At 46.9% G+C, this 17,107-nt stretch overlaps 1 protein-coding gene across 2 annotated transcripts in view; it reads right to left on the reverse strand.

Moving 5' to 3' along the window:
- Positions 1 to 17,107, reverse strand: part of SUSD4 (sushi domain containing 4) — a 134,673-nt gene that overhangs the window by 16,356 nt on the left and 101,210 nt on the right. For both annotated transcript variants that reach the window (XM_010852837.1, XM_010852836.1), the window contains one exon: positions 16,890 to 17,078. In XM_010852837.1, the coding sequence (XP_010851139.1) occupies positions 16,890 to 17,078 (189 nt within the window). The remainder of the gene's footprint in view (positions 1 to 16,889; positions 17,079 to 17,107) is intronic.

Below are 17,107 nucleotides of genomic sequence, written 5' to 3' on the forward strand. Positions count from 1 at the left end.
GTACAAAAACTTAAAAAAAGGCCAGGCCACCTTGCTCCCTTTAGGGATGGAGAAGGGACAGAGGACAGTGGCTGTGTGCACCCCACAATGAAGAAACTGAGGATCCCCCAGAAATCAGAGCAGCTGAAGGCAAGGACCCTGATCTGGGACAGGTGGTCAAGGATGTGCGGGGAGGAACGTCCCGGGCAGAGGGTGTGACACACGAGGGGGCAAGCTGGAGGCTTGAAGGGAGGAAGGGACGGTGGCCATGACAGGACAGGGGAGGGGCTGCACAGCGAGGGTGAGGAGGCAGCCAGGGCGTGTGGGGTGGCCCCCTGGGCCCCGTGGCAGGAAGCAGAGATTTTATCCTGAGTGTCAGGGACACTGGCAAGAGCCGGCATAGACCTGTCTTCACCAGGAAGCGCCAGCTCCTCTGTGGAAGCCAGGGAGCAGGGATGGAGGTGAGGAGGCTGTCAGGTAGCTGCTGCCACGACCGGGTGACAGAGGACGGTGGCCTCCTGGACCCAGACGTGGCAGGAACACAGTGAGAAGGAGAGTGATGGAATCTATTTTAGAACCCTCTGTTTCTACAACAGGACCTACTGAGAGATGGAGTTTGGGGCCAAGGGAAAAACCCAGGATGACCCCAGATTTCTGCCATCAGCACCTGGTAAGATGGTGATACTGTCCACCACGTCAGGTTTTTGTTTGTTTCTTTTGTGTGAAGTGAGAGGTAGTGAGAGTCTGGCTTTGCACTGGTTACATCTGAGCTGCCAGTAAGACAGTCATCTGGGTGTCGATCAGGCAGCAGGAGAAAGTGCCCATGGTCACTAAAGAACTCAAGCATCGGGGAGTTCCCTGGTAGCTGGGTGGTTAGGCCTCAGGGCTTTCACCTCACGGCCTGGGTTCAATCCCTGGTCAGGAAACTGGGATCTCACAAGATACCCGACAAGGCCAAAAAAACACAAAAACCCAAATTCAGGAGTGATGAGCTTAGAGATAAGACTCAAATCCACAAGACTGGGTGAACTCACCCAGGAAGAGAAGATGGAGAGAAAAGAGGAGGGGTCCCCATCGAAAGACTGAGAAATCAGTTGAGGGAAAAAGAGACTGACTGGCTAAGCAGACTGGGATGGACCACCAAAACTAAGATGCATGCATGCATGCTCATTTGCTTCAGTCATGTCCAACTCTTTGAGGTCCCATGGACTGTAGCCCCACCAGGCTCCTCTGTCCATGGGATTCTCCAGGCCAGAATACTGGAGCCGGTTGCTATTTCCTCATCCAGGGGATCTTCCTGACCCAGAGACAGAACCTGTGTCTCCTGCAATGCAGGCAGATCCTTTACCACTGAATCACCTGAAACTAAGATAGGAAAACTTCTGAGCAGGAGGAGTAGTTTCCAGCAAGCTGAGAAAGATGGAGACAGGATAGGGACCCTGGATTTGGCCACATGGAAGTCCCTGCTGGCCTTGAGGTAAGTGATTTCAGTAGAGTGATGAGCGGCCAGAGGAAGAGGGGCAGTGTGAGCTGAGGAGGGTTGCGGTGGGAATGACAGAGCTATAGAGAGTCCAATGGGAGACTGGCTGCACAGGAGCAGCCAATAGGATGGCTTGAGGGCGGGGCGGGGACCCCGCCCACCCCCATAGGCGCTGTGGACCTTGGTTATATGTCTTCTATGGGAGCAGACCAACGCGGAGGACCAGGCTGGCGATGCAGGGTTGGAGGGGGAACGCAAGGGCATCATGAAGGTGAAAGGACCTCTGGTCCTGTGTCCATCAATGGACAGACTGGCCTTTGACAGGAGCGGGAGGAAACCAGAGCTGCACGCAGGGACGAGTGGATCAAAGCCAGGGTGGTGGAGATGTGGGGAACTTTCGGTCTGAAGGCTCTCACTCTCTGAAGGCAGTGTGAAGTGAGGCATTGCCTGGGGAGGGGAGACTTAAAGCTGAGAATTATACATCCGTTATCACAGTCCTTCACCCATTTATATATTTCATTATGTGCAGAAGAGGAAAATGAAGTTTAAAAATAGTCTGTGTGTCTCATGAACATTCACAGAAATTATTTTGGTGGGGGGTGGGAGACAGAAGAATGTAGAACATGACAAGTGCTAATTATTTGTTTTAATCCTTCTGAGCCATGAGCCCAGGTATTTGGATTGCCTGTTTCCATTCTTAGTCTTCCAAAGGTCCGTGCGCCCCCCAGCCCCCGCTGGTCCTCACATAGGGAGGAGCCGGCCCGTCACTGTGTGTCCCCAGATCAACCCCACAGGGCTGGTGCTGGTGGCTGCCAGCTGCTCCCACAATCCCATTCCCCTCTTCTTCCTGGGCACAGAGCTGTCTGCCCAGCATCCTTTCTTTCTCTGTGTTCTCGTCAATGGAATATGAGCAGAAGTGATAAATCCTCCTCCAGGTCTGATCCACAGAACTCTCCCAAGCTTCTGGCTCTAGAATGAGACAACCCCCCAAAGGGTCCTTAGAAACTGCACCTCAAAAACAGCAGAGGCTCCACTGGCTCCTGAATGACTGCATGCAAAGGAGGCACTGGCTCGCCCTCACACACTGATTTCACATGTGAAAATATGCTTCTATTTTGTTCAAGCCAATATTCTCTTTTGGGAACCTTGTTCTAGGAATGAGTCTACCATACATACAGTATGGAACTCACTTTCCTGCAGTTCACTGCTAAAAAGACGGGTACCCACCCTCCCTGCCATGTTAGCACTACATCTGAAGAGCATCTTGGTGATTTCAGTCAGTGGTCCTTCAACCCTGCACATCAGCTCTAACTGGTCTGGGGTGGGTCCTCAGTGTGGCCAGGTCTTCAAAGTTGCCCAGATGCTTCCCCTGGGTGGTCAGAGTTGAAAGCTGGGGAGATGAATTTTCCTCTGTTCTCGCCTTCTGGGATGGAAGGCTTACAACATGCAGTAGAGCCAGAGAATTAAATTGCCATGGCATCGGGTTGGAGTCTTTACTTCCATGAGACCCTTGTTTTCCAACTGCTGTCCATGGACCATCAGCTTTGGGATCAGCCAGGAGCTTATTAGAAAATGCATAATTTAAAGCCAAACCCCAGGCCTCCTGAATCAGAAACTTCATTTTAGAAAGATTCCCACGTGATTCACACACACAGTCCAGTCTGAGAAGCGCTGCCCAGAACTCGAGGAAGCTTTGTAGCTGAGCTCAGCGGTGATGAGGAGAGAGAAGTCGCTCTTAATATAGACTCTGGCCCTCAGCTGGCCTGGCAGAGCATGGGGAGGTGGTGCGCCGGCTGGCGATTCTGTGTCTCAAGTCCAAAGGTATCACCATCTTAAGACCAGCACCATGATGTTGCAGCAGCTCTAGAGGAAGAGAGCAGGCATTGCTCTATCCACGGACGGAACCAGGCAAACCTCTGCCTTCAGGACTGCTGCTGGCTTCCAATAATCAGAACTGCCACTGTACTGGCTGGTTCCAAGTCTGGCAGTAATGATTCCAGGAAGCTGGCTGGCACCCTCCATGCCAAAATCATAGCTGTTTCCAAGACTACGTCCAAAACCTTGCTTTCAGCTCAGGGAAAATCAATAAACATTATACCGCATGTAACATTTTCCACTTTGGTTTTGTTGTAACAACACAAAAGGCCAATAAATGTGTCCACTCAAGGAAGCAAATGAGGAGGCTGGACCTTTGCTTATTTCCAGATCGGATAGAACATTGTGTTGACTTGCTCAGAGACATGCAGACAGATGAAATTTAAGATCAGTATTATTCAGCAGCCCCAAAGGAGGGGTTCTGGCCTGCTTTTCATCTCAGAGTCACCACATTACGGTGTCCCTGAAGAAAGACACAATGCGTCTGATGAGGACCAGGAAACTTCAATGCCAAAAACCAAAAATACGGTTTCACATAAGAACCCCGAAGTGTGCCTGGTTTTGGAGACATACTGACAACATGCAGGAACGCACAGGTGAGGGAGCAGGTATAAAGGTATAAAGCCATGATTTGCTCTGACAGTTTCGGGCAGCGGAGGGAGGCTGGCGTCGGCATCTAAAGCCAACACGTGTTTTTGGGTACCGATGAGGTACTACTCTTCGTTCTTTGTAGTGACTTGAAGACCAGAGGCTACGCTGAGTTTAGCCTCACTCACCATGACACGAAAATAAATCACAAGACATCTGTGGTGTCAAAGTGTTTGGTTGTCTGGGAATGTCTTTGCAAATAGGATTCCTACTCTTGGAACATCTGATGGCTATCAGGGCATCTTAATTTTTTAAAAAAATCATCCAGATTTCTCCCACCAGAGGCAGGTTTGACTTTTTTAAGAAAAATTTAATTCTATTTATTTTTTTTTTTTGGCAGCTCTATATGGCATGTGGGATCTTATTTCCCTAATCAGGGATGGAGCCCATGCCCCCTGCATTGGAAGTTCAGAGTCTTAATCACTCGACCAAGGAAGTCCTTAACTTGAAAGGGAGAGAAATCCGGGGCCCAGGATGAAAAAGGTGTGTGGGGCTTCCACACAGATGGCCCAGTGGTAAAGAATCTGCCTGCCAATGCAGGAGACACAAGAGACTTGGGTTTGATCCCTGGGTTGGGAAGATCCCCTGGAGTAGGAAATGGTAACCCACTCCAGTGGGTTCTTTCATGCCTGGAGAATCCCATGGACAGAGGAGCCTGGCGCACTACAGTCCATGGGGTCGCAAAGAGTTGGACACGACTGAGCACGCACAGGGACACACAAGTTAACCCAGAAAGCCCATAGGGAAGCCAGCATTTAGGGTGGATCCCTCCCACCTCTCCTTGCAATTAGCAAACCCCTCCCGCTGAGAAATCATGCTGAATATACAATGTTGCCAGTGTATTTTTAAGTTCCTTTCCCATAAATTGGACAAAGGAACCATGCTGATACTTTAATGTATTGATTTTCTGCATTTCAAGCTTTTATCCCATAAATGTTTTATTAAATTTCTCATGCCTTCTTGCTCTTTTCTGTAATCAAATCCCAGCAGATGAAGGAAAACAGAATTGAGTAGCAAGTTCCTGATAATGGGAAGCCCTTCCTTATGCCTGGCTCCTAGCTGAGTGTGAGTGAATGTATGTGTGTACCCGTGTATACTTTTGTGTATGGTCCTATACCGTACATAGAAAATAAACAGCTATGTTTCCTCCTAGCACAAGTGCTTCTAAGGCTTACACAGTATTTCTTAGTGTTCTGTTAAAAAAAAAAAAAAAAAGCTAGTCTGTGAAAAGTACCATGCTCTTCTGACATCTGAATGTATTTGAAAACTGCTGGCTTAGAAGTTGTGGACAATGAAAACTGAAAAAAAGGGGGGAAATTCAGCTAGAAGAACAGGAAAGGAGAGTGTGAAAAAGGCCAGGAAGGCATAACACATCAGTGGATGAACGAAAGACCCTAAGGTAGCCTTACATAGTGCAAAGCACATTTTCTTGGTTTCGAATCTTGGCTCAAACACTTAGGAGCTACGTGACCTTGGGCATTTCATTTAACCTCTTTCTGAAGTAGTTTTCGTTTCCATCATCTGTAAAACGGGAATAGTAACACCTACACTGTAGAGCTTTTATAAAAATTAGAACTAGTAGCTGTAAATCAGCAAGCACAGTGCCTGACACAAAAACAGATGCCTGATAAACAGACAGCTACTATTATTGGTAACAATCTTATGTATACCTAGTAGTTACATTATGAGCCAACGAGAGAAACTACAAGCAGAGAAGACAACGACAGCTTTCAACAAGCTCCTCCAGTGAGAGCAGCATACACGTACTGTTCCACTTCATCCTAACAACCGTTCTGCAGAGCAGATGCTGCTATGGGCTCATTCACACAGAGAAAGGACCTGGGATTCAAGAAAGGGAAGTTACTTGTCAAAGGTCAGACAAATAAACAGAGCATCTAGGATCTGACCTGCAAGAAGGCTTACCCTGAAGCTGTGCTCTCTCCTGGAGTCTTGCCATGGGGCAAGGGCATGTTGGTCACCCAAAGACCAGGTGTAAGAGCAATGGTTTCTTGATCTGCTAAGATGTGGGCTGTGAGACGTGGGGTTAGAGTCTGGAAAAGCCTTGGAGCCTCTAGAGATAGAAGAAAGGTGATGGGGGGAATCCTGATGGACACAGAGCACTCTTGTTTCACACATGAGTGTGTGACAGATGCTATAGACAGGCCCGGACGAGAATGGGCTCAGGACAGGGCTTAGGGAGAGTCCAAGAATGCAGGCCAACTGGGGTTTGGGAAGCTTTACAGATGGCCCTTTAAACTTGATATAGCTATTATTTTCCCAGTAGTCATGTACAGATGTAAGAGTTGGACCAGAAAGAAGGCTGAGCACCAAAGAACTGATACTTCTGAACTGTGGTGTTGGAGAAGACTCTTGAGAGTCCCTTGGACTGCAAGGAGATCAAACCACTCAATCCTAAAGGAAATCAACCCTGAATATTCATTGGAAGGACTGATGCTGAAGCTGAAGCTCCAATACTTTGGCCACCTGATGCCAAAAGCTAATTCATTGGAAAAGACCCTGATGCTGGGAAAGATTGAAGGCAGGAGGAGAAGGGGACAGCAGGGGATGGATGGCATCACCGACTCGATGGACAGGAGTTTGAGCCAGCTCGGGGAGATAGTGAAGGACAGGGAAGCCATGGGGCTGCAAAGAGTCAGACACGACTTAGCGAATGAACAACAGCAATAAGAGGCAGAAAGAAGACACAAGGGGCATCTGTTTCTTCTCAAGTCAAGGCAAGGTGTGAGTTGAGTTGTGTTGCCCCAAAAGTTTTGTTGAAGTCCTAATCCCAGGTACCTGTAAATATAACTTCATTTGGAAATTGGGTGTATAGCAGATGTAATCAAGTTAAGATGAGGTCATGTTACAGTAGGTGGGACCTTAATACAATATGATAGGCATCCTTATAATAGGAGAAGAGACACACCAAAGGAAGATATGTGAAGACAATCTCACAGGGGGAGCACCACGTGATGAGAAAGGTGGAGATTGGAATGGTGTTGCTATAAGCCAAGGGATGGCAAGGCCACCTCTAGAAGGAAGAATTCTACCTCGAGTCTCCAAAGGACAATGGTCCTGTCAGCACTTGGGATTTTGGACTTCTAGCCCCCAGAACCATGAGGAAGACACTTAAGTCCCCAGCCTTTGCTATGTTGTGGGAGCTAGTGCAGCATGCATCTATCCTTGGCCTGGGAGGAAGTGGCCAAGCCCTTGGGCCAGGTCCACAGGGAAAGAACCAGGGACAACAGGAGGGTTTGCTGGCTAATGTCAGGATGTCTCACAGAAATAATTAGACACCAAGATTTTCTTAAAGGGAAGTGAAAAAAAAAAAAAAAGTTGTGTACCTGAAAGTGGTTATGTCCTGAGCTGTGTGCTAGTGACAGAGTGGAGTAAGAGTCATGCCCGGAGACCGCATCCCGGGCCTGGTACCTTAAAGGCTCCTTGGGGAGATACCAGTCATTCCTCTCTTTGGGCAGTGCTGGCAGGAACCAGGATAGGGAGCCTTTGCTTTGGGAACAGTAGAGAGTCACTTACAGTTAACTGTAAGGACCACAGGATCTTTGAACAGGTCAAGTAATATGGGAGGGTAAAGGTCTTCTTGGGCTTCCCAAGTGGTGCTAGTGGTAAAGAACATGCCTGCCAGTGCTAGAGACACAGGAAACATGGGTTCGACCCCTGGGTCAGGAAGATCCCCTGGAGGAGGGCATGGCAACCACTGCAATATTCTTGCCTGGAGAATCCCACGGACAGAGGAGCCTGGCGGGCTGCAGTCCGTAGGGTTGCACAGAGTCGGACACGACTGAAGTGACTCAGCACACACACAAAGGGTCCTATTATATGTGAGTTTAGTCATGGTTGTCTATAGAGTTCTTGACTTCCCAGCGTCTGATAAATTTACTTTTCTTTTCAATTCAAAAACATTTCCCTCGCAATAAGATATTTATGGCAGGAAAATACAGATTGGTGTCGGCACAGTTGTTTGCCTGTGATCTCCTGAGCTAAGGACTAGTTTTAAAATCTGAAATCCAGTATAATTGGCTTCGTTCTAAAATTCCAGCTGTTTCCGCCTTTAGCTGTTTCCACCTCCTTAATGCTGGACCTATTATATCCCTTCCCATGAGTGGAGCAGACAGTGGTAGAAAATGCATTAGGTTCTCATCTATCGAAGAAGCTGGCCAGAATATGAGAAAACCCTAGACTTTTCTGCAGGACCCCCAGGGAGGAAGAGGAGAGATCCGATGATCAGATCTCCACTAAGGGCTTTAACTTTAGGGGAAACTGGACACTATTTAGAGTTGGGCACCATCTTTTCCCCTGGTAGCTCGGTGGCGAAGAATCCACCTGCCAATGCATGAGATGTGGGTTTGATCCCTGGGTCTGGAAGATCCCTTGGAGAAGGAAATGGCACCCCCCTCCAGTCTTCTTGCTTGGGAAATCCCATGGACAGAGGAGCCTGGTGGTCTTCAGTCCATAGGGCTGCAAAGAGTCAGACACGACTTAGCAACAAAGCAATAACAACCATCTTTTTGTAAAAACAAACTCCCAAACAGCCAAAAACCCTCCTGTACAAAACCACCAGTACAGAAGGAGAAAATGATTGCCAACACAGGTATTATGTTATAGGTTCTACGCACCCCACCCCCCCACAAAAAAAGAAGAATGACCTAAGACACTAAGAGATGTAAAGGTATGACTACTCTACCTGCCAGTCATCCCAAGTGTCTACTCACTTTAGGGAGAAGAGGGAAATTTGGTAGTCACTTGTGAAGAAAAGGGGGGTTGGGGCAGACACTGGGGAGGAATGACCCCCAAATCACCCTGCCAAATACTTCCCAGTGACTCTTCGGTCTGCAAAAGGCAGGGAGTGACTGAAGGGATTTATTACCTTCTGTGTTGCACCTGATTGCAAGAGGTTTTATTACTATGAAATACAAGTCATCTAAGTTTCCAGAGAGGAAAGAAGGAAATAAATCCTGTCTGGAGCAGGGACAGAGAAGATATTCTCGAGTTTAAGGACAAACACCAAGATTTTCCCATTTGTATCGGCCCATCTATTTTCTGAGTGTGATGAAGTCACCCTCCTGCCACAAGCGAGCAGCTCAAACCACTCGCTGTAGCTTTGTCGTTGCTTAGCTGTACGGTCCTTTCACTGACCTGACATTTAAACATCACAAAATAAAGAACTCTGCTTGCATGCCTGTGAGCTTTCCAAAAATATGAGGAGACTATAAGGCAAAGCAGAAATACATTTTAGCGAGAACCATGAACTCAGTGACTGCAAGAGACTTGTCCCCACACCCTTGCCCCCTAGAATGCATCCTACTTGCAAAACAGGGGCGAAAGATCTCAGATATCCCAGCCATGCGAAGGTGGGGAATTCAGACCAGTTCAGAACCGTGAGCCCGGGAGAAGCCTGTGTGTAGGATTCTTGTTTTATATGAGTGGCTTCCCCTACAGAAAACTTGCAGCATTCTTACTGACACAGTCTGACAAAGGGCTTCAATAGAGCCACAGCATAAGGGCTTCTGATGATTCAACCCCACCCCTGTGCCTTGCACCCAGGACACATTTCCATAAAGATGGGAATGATGGTGCCTGGCATCAGGTCCACTGCTTCCCCTGGGGCCTTCACCTGCCCCAGGACAGGCTTTCTGCCTGGGTGAGAGCTGAGGGGTGGGGGCCTTGGAGAAGATAGACCAGAGCCCCTCTGCTGGGACCCCAGCTCTGAATGTGAGAGTGTGGTGGGGGAGGGGTAGCCGAGTCCCCCATTGATGATCTCGTCTTTCCTTGATTTGGTGGGAGACACCAATCCAGAACTCTTGCCCCCTTTGCTCCTCTTTGGTAGGAAGACGAGAATCACTTCTCTTCTTTGACATCAGTGTAAAATCTCTGCAATGGAATGAGGTGAAAAAAAAAATCTCAGGAGCCCCAGAGAGCTGGAGGGTTGATGGCTACATGTTTCCAAGGAGATTAAAAGGAAGGGAAAGTGCCTGACGGAGTCTGCCAAGGGGCTACGGGCCTGGAGAGAGAGGATGATGGGGGCAGTCCAGGGCTATGTATCAGATCAGGAGTCTTACAATTCAAGAGAAAAAGAGCCTATAATGTAATAGCTGGGAAGCCTGAGAACTTGGTTCCACTTGAAAAAAAGGAACAAGGTCTCTTGGTTTCCTTAGGACAGAACGATCAGTATTTCTGGATTCAATATAGAAGGGGAAAAAAAAAGGAAAGAATAATGAAGCTTCTTGATGCCACAGCACAATCTACTCTTGAGTACAAGGAGACGTGTGCCCGAGAAGAGGAAGATGCTAGACTGGCAATTACTGCTTGTGTAAAGAAAAGAGACAGAGGAGAATTAAGCACAGTGAGGCCCGAGAAGCTCTGGTAGGACACGCAGGCGGCTATTTTCTGGTAATCACTCCGCTGTAATGTATGAACAGTACATGGAAAAGGTATTAGGGTAATTTACTATTGCTTGTGAACAATAAATTACCAAGGCTGCTTGCTATTTTGCATCTCCCTCTAATAAAAAACCCCGTGAGGGTCACAGGCAAGGTGGCTGTAATACAAACATTGCCAGATACAGGAGTTTTCACAGTCGGGAACCAGGAGAGGTGGTGCACTCACATATGTGCCCAGATGGCAGAAGATGGTTCTGGGGTCACAAGGCGACCTCCACGTGGCTTTGGGCAGGGTTTCTCCCCAGCTAATGTCACATGACGGAGGTCGTTCAGCCCCTAAGTTGTGTCCAACTCTTTTGCGACCCCCATGGACTATAGCAGGTCAGGCTTCCTTGTCCTTCACTGTCTCCCAGAGTTTGCTCAAACTCACGTCCATTGAATTGATAATGCCATCCAACCATCTTATCCTCTATCCTCCCCTTCTCCTCCTGCCTTCAATCTTTTCCAGCATCAGGGTCTTTTCCAATGTGTCGGCTCTTCTCCTCAGGTGGCCAAAGTATTGGAGACAGGGGAGGACCTGCGATTTTCCTGTTTTCCAGGTCTGGGAAGCACAGCTCTGTGGTAGCATGTCTGACTATGGTTTACGGGGTGACACAGTAATAGGTGATCTCACCACGGATAGTAATTTACTGCAGCCTTCTTCAGACCAGGCCAGGTCTCCTTTCTGTGCTTTGAATTTTCCTTTTGTAGAATGGGAACCACCTTGGCACAGGGCAGACTGTGATTATTCCTTGGAATGTTATCCACCAAGGATAAGACACAGGGCAGGTCTTATCTGAGGAGGCCTGGGCTCCTCTGCCGTCTTTCTTGTTTCTACACAGGATTCGTTTAAAGTCCCGAGGTGCTTCTGGGCAAAGGCAGGGCTCCTAGAAGGGGAGACGCTTACTGCTGCCTCTTGTCCCAGAAAGAGGGTTTGACTCTGGAGGAAAGGACCTTGCAAAGGCCAAGGGCCGCTCTGGAGCTGGGATCTCTCTCCATCCAACCTGGCTTTGAGTTTTGATCCCAAACTGGAGCCTTTCAAGTTATTTCATACTTGGCCAAACAAGGCTTTTCTGTTTCTTGTTTCTCCTTCTTTTCTTATGTAAGGATGCCGACCTAAAAGAAACCCTGAGCACTAGAAGGTTCTTCGGAAATAATGTTGTTGCCTTCCTTGTAACTAAATCTGAAACTGATTAAGCTTCCATCTCTGACTATTGAGCAGTGAAATGGATGGTAAGGGGCAGGCCTGGGGAACTGGTTTGGGCATTCTGAGTTTGGGAACTGGTTGGATTTAAAAGCAAAATGTTTTGGATATTAAGCTTCTAATAAGGTGAGGTTTGCTTTGAAAGGTCAGCACTGGGGAAGCCCCCACCTAAGTCATAGTGGATGAAATCAATCTCCTCCTATTCTCCACCTTCAAACCACTGGGCCAGCATACTCCGCACACACATTAATGCATGTTGCCTTGGCTAATGAGCTCTACAGAGCTTCAAAATGCATGGTCCTTGCGGATGAGTGAAATATTTAGACCCTTTCTCTTTTCCCAAAGCCAACACACACACACACACACAAACATGATTCTGTTTGATCTCCAGGGAAAAGAACCCCAAAACTCATAAACCTCAGATATAAATTTTCATTTTACAATTGTAATGCCACCTATCAGAACTTCCCTTCCACCCTGTCCAAAGCAGAAGCATGCACCGGCCCCCTGGGAAAGTTAGCTGTAGGCATACTTGGTGCCATCTGTGATGACGCTCATCTCCAGGGAATGGGATTTGTCATCTTAGTCTCCCCATTAAACTGTAAGCTCTTCACAGTAAGGAATGATGTTCTTTTCTTTCTTTATAATTCCCCAGAGCCCAATTTGGTGTTTCTCTGTGCCCACCAGGTGTTCAATAAACACTGCTGACAATGTAAACCGAGTTCTTAGCACTTACAAATGAGAAATGGCCCACACTCACTGTCATAGTTTTTTTTTAAAGATTGCCTGGATTCAGTGTGTGTGTGTGTACATGTACGTATGTGTGAAAGAGAGAGATGAGAGCCTCAGAGATGAAGATGGCCTAAGAATGGAAAACATTAAGATACACAGAGATAAGGAAAAGCTCTCAGACCTACAGTGAGACAGACCAGAACACAGAAGCCCAAGGGGCTCCTTCCAGGCTCAAATTTATATATTCATGTATTTTAAAATGATGTAGCCACATTCTGGTCCAAAATATTATGATTTCAGGTGTTTTCCCCTCCCCACCCAGAACCTGGCTGTGGGAAAACAGACATAAGCTGGGAACTACAGCCCAGACCTTGAAACACATCACCCACAACTTTCTACTGGGCCTTGGAATCCTTGCCACCCTTGGTGAAGCTGTCAGAGCTTTTCCTTTCAAATTATCAAGTCCTTCATGAAGCCAGACCTCAATGATGGGATTGCTGACACTGAGTGTGACAGCTGCCACGTGACACTGGAACCAGCAAAGCCTGCTCCAGGCCACTAGAGCGGGGAGGCACCACGAGGTAGAAAGAGCCCAGCCCAGAACTGGAGGTGTGGAAGTCAGGCCCCTGACACCCTTCGAGGTGTCAGTCTCTAGGTCTGCGAAAGGGGACACAATCCCTGATCAGCCCTGAGGCTGAAGTGAGGCTCTGCTGTAATGGGGTGACCAGTGGGCACTTGGGGGAGCAGTGGGGAGGGCTCTATGCCCCCTAGTGGGCAGCAGGGTCTCCTTTGGACTCATGACCCCCTGAAGCTAGGAGTTCTGTAGGGAGGCCAACTGGACTAGAAGGACAAACCCCTTGCTATGTGATCACTCTTCTGAATTTTTTGATGCTTTAACAAAAATAGCTGTAAGAATTGTAAAGAAATCAGAACAAACTGAATAATGCATAATCAGATAATGTACCTTGGTGATGAAGAGCATGAGCTTTGGATGGCAAAGATCCACATTTGAGTCCCCATTCCCCCACTTAGGAGCCGTGTGACCTTGGGTGAGTTACTGAATCTTTAGAAACCTGGCTTTGCTCATCAGTAAAATGGGATTAAAAATAGTATTTGTCAGGACTTTATTGGTTGCCCAGTGCCTAGGACTCTAAGTTCCCAATGCAGGGAGGGGGCCTGGGTTTCCGATCCCCAGTCAGGAAACTATATCCCTCACATGGCAACAAAAATCAAAGATCCTGTGTGCCACAACTAAGACCCTGGAGCAGCTGAATAAATAAATACTTTAAAAAAAAAGTACTTGTCTCACAAAGGCAATAGGAGGACTAAATGAGATACTGTGTCAAACATTCTGACACATAGTAAGCTCTCAAGATTCACAGCAATTCTTATTACTGCTTAATATTTCCTCCTATTATCTGGGATTCATGTTAATACGAACACAGTTACAAGTATGCCAGTAATTTTGAGAAAAGAATAAGGGAAGCAGAGGTCAGAGAGGAGGGAGGTTGGAAGACGCTATGCTGCTGGCTTTGAAGGTGGAGGGAAAAAAAGAGTATGCAAGTAACCAAAACTGAATCTGAACGACCAAAACAATGTCACAGTGTAAATGCATAAAGACCTGGGTACTTCATTCACAGCCAGGCCCAGAGTCTTCTTTATTGTGACTCTAAGAGCAGTAATAATGATGGACACTTAATTGACCACCTACCATGTATCCAGCCCTTCATTATAAGTGTTACATTTGTTATCACACTGGACCCTCATAGTCCCACAAGTATAATCATCTCCCCCACTTTATAAGCAAGGACATAGAGACTGATAGAAGCTAAGTGACTTGCCCTGAGTCAAACTGTTTAAGTAGGAGACTCAGGATGTGAACTCAGCCAGTTGGATGGTAATTAACACTGTAATCAATGGCCCACAGCACCTGCATGACCATCCTGGTGATCCCATCTTCAGGCTGGTAGCAGCTTAGGAAAAAAGCTCCAGGGGTGGAGGAAGCGGCAGTGACAGGTACACTGACACGTGATGGATTGATGGATTAGTAGGGAGACAAGATAGGGAAGGGGATAAAAAAAAGTTCACAGAGAAAGGCTTCCCCAGCCCAGCTGTGCAGACCTGGTCACTTCAGGGGTCAGACAGCCTAATATTTCAAAGTCCCCAAGAGCATCATGATCTCACAGCACAGTGCAATCATTTTCATTCTGCCATGAAGAAAAAAGAAGGGGGTGATGTATTAATGAGGTGGGTAGATTCCCTTGGGATAGTGCGTCTATGTTGAATACCCTTTGACAATTTGCATAAACAAGGCACAGCCCTTAAATAAGATGACACACAATTCAAGTAAGAGTTATAGAAACTCTAATACCCAGGTGTATCTGGATACGCTTTTCATGCATCTTTACGTTTTATTTTAACACACTGCTTGATTTAACCCAGTTCCTATCAAGTCATGGGACAAAAAGTCCTTTAGTCCACTCTGCATCTCTCAGAATCATGCCTTTGGTGCCTTTAGCCAGGGTACCATTTAAAGGTCTCACAAACTAATTGCATCAGGTAATTGAAAGAAACATGTATTTATTGAAAATAAAGATATAAAGACTTCTTTATTATGGAGGAAAAAACGGTATTAGGTGGCTTTCTCATCACAGGCAGCTGTCACCTGGACTTTTAGTGTCCCCCTCCATCACAGCACAGGCTGGCAGAGGAAAAGGAAACAGGTTTTAAGCCATGAGACTCATTTCCAATCAGAAGTCAGTCACAGCCTCCCGTTTATAACCTTAACTCTTTGCCCCTTAAAGTGAGAGTTTGTTTTATGCCTATTCACATCATACTCCCTAAGCTCCAGAAAAACTGCTTTCAAAGTCCCCAAATGAAGCTCAGAATATGATGGTTTGAAATACATTTAAACCAAACTTGAAAAGATTTGAAGACAGGCATTTCAAATGGATAAAATCGTATCATGATATCTTTAATAACCAGTCCTCTAGTTCTGGTTATCAGAGCAGGGAGAAACCTCCAGGAACCAGAAAAGCCTGCATTCTTCGGCAGCCTGTGCTCACCTCACCTGCCAGCGGTGGTTCCCTATGGAAACAGAGGGGATGACCTTCTCCTTCTAGGCTAGGGTTGCCAGATTTCACAAATGAAAATATAGGACACTGAGTTATCGCTGAAGTTCCGATAAACAAAAATTACAAAGAGTAATTGTTGTCCATAAGTAAGGGCCACCCAATATTTAGGACATGTTCATATTAAACAATTATTTGTTGTTTATCTGAAATTCAGATTTAACTGGTTTTTGGTACTTTATCTGACATCTCTATAAGTGGGCTCTGATCCCCTAGGAGATTTAGGATGGGTGGGAAGTAGGGGTGAGTGGGGGCTCCACTTACCAGCCTAGGAGAACAGGACCACTGATGGCCCAGGCTGGCAACCTCATTTCTCCAAGCACCAGGTGCCCCTCCCTTTCATCTCTTCTCCCTTTCCCCTCAGGGAGGCTCCATGGCTCCAGCCAACCCACTCTAATTCATGGTCTTCCTTAGGAGATACCGCTGATCACTGCCCTCCACCCCCAACACACCTCCCATCTTAACCTCATCCTACACTGAGGTACGTGCGTGGAGATGGTGCTTGTAAGAACTTGCTGGTTTCTACGTTCTATTCTGTTTTGATTTGTTTCCCAAGAAAAGCTACAGATGGGTTTTGGAGGGGTTCCTGATTAGAGATTTCCTTTCATTTTTTTCCTCTTCCCATATTTCTCCATTTTTTCTTCCCCCTCCTGCCCACTGTATTCAGATGCCAAGAAGTAAATCAGTATGTGTTTCCTTCAGTCATAATTTCAAGACCTGAATTAAAGTGAAAGCTGAGCCAGCAGGCCCAACTTGCCTAGGAAGTTTTTCACACTCTGCAATCACAGACACTGGCTTGATTCTGGCAATGGATGCTTTGACTCCCGCCCCCCGCCCCCCACCTCCATGGCCACTATGTCATACTACTGATTAGTGGTCTTTAAGTGAACCACACTCAAAAATAAACACATATATTTAACCAAAACGAGCAGGAAAGATCTCTTGGTTTCAGGCTTCCGAGTGTGTGCTTGCAGCAAAACATTTACAGCCAAGCCATAAAACGCATGGAAATAGGAAGAAACATTGACACAACAATAAAACGAGGGGTGAGATTAACGATGCCATAATACAATCTGTTTTCGTTTGGTGCAGAGAAATTAATTTTTGAAGACATCTCATTTAACTTTGCAATATTTTGCAGTTTAACCTTTGACGCTTGAAACTTTTCTCTTTCGTCCCCTTTAAGCCTAAGGATGGGGGAAGCCAGTTTTATGTCTGGCTGTTTAAGTACTGCTTCATGGCAGATGACCAGGCTTGCTGCCTCTGCTCGGGACGGAGGCAAGCAATGTGTACTCAGGGAACAAAAGTTATTGCTGATCGTAATTTCTCAGCTCTTCACCTCCTATGGAAACCTCCACTTTAATAAGCCAAAATTCAACTTCCACAAGGATAAGATGTGTTACCTTCCAGAGCAAGGCACCGGGGTGGGCTGGACGACCAGATAAGGTTGTGCAAGCATTCAAGATACTCTGACCCCTCGAGTTTGAATCCAGGGAAGCAGTGATAGGAGATGACAGTTCCCACTGGGAAGGAGGTCTGGAACTCGGAGATGTTCACGTAGCCATTAGAAGAGGCAAGTGGTCTCAGACAGCCTGTGATGTGGGAAAGACAAGGGTAAGTA

The sequence above is a fragment of the Bison bison genome, unplaced genomic scaffold (genome assembly GCF_000754665.1).
Source record: "Bison bison bison isolate TAMUID 2011002044 unplaced genomic scaffold, Bison_UMD1.0 scf7180017864317, whole genome shotgun sequence".
Classification (NCBI taxonomy): domain Eukaryota; kingdom Metazoa; phylum Chordata; class Mammalia; order Artiodactyla; family Bovidae; genus Bison; species Bison bison.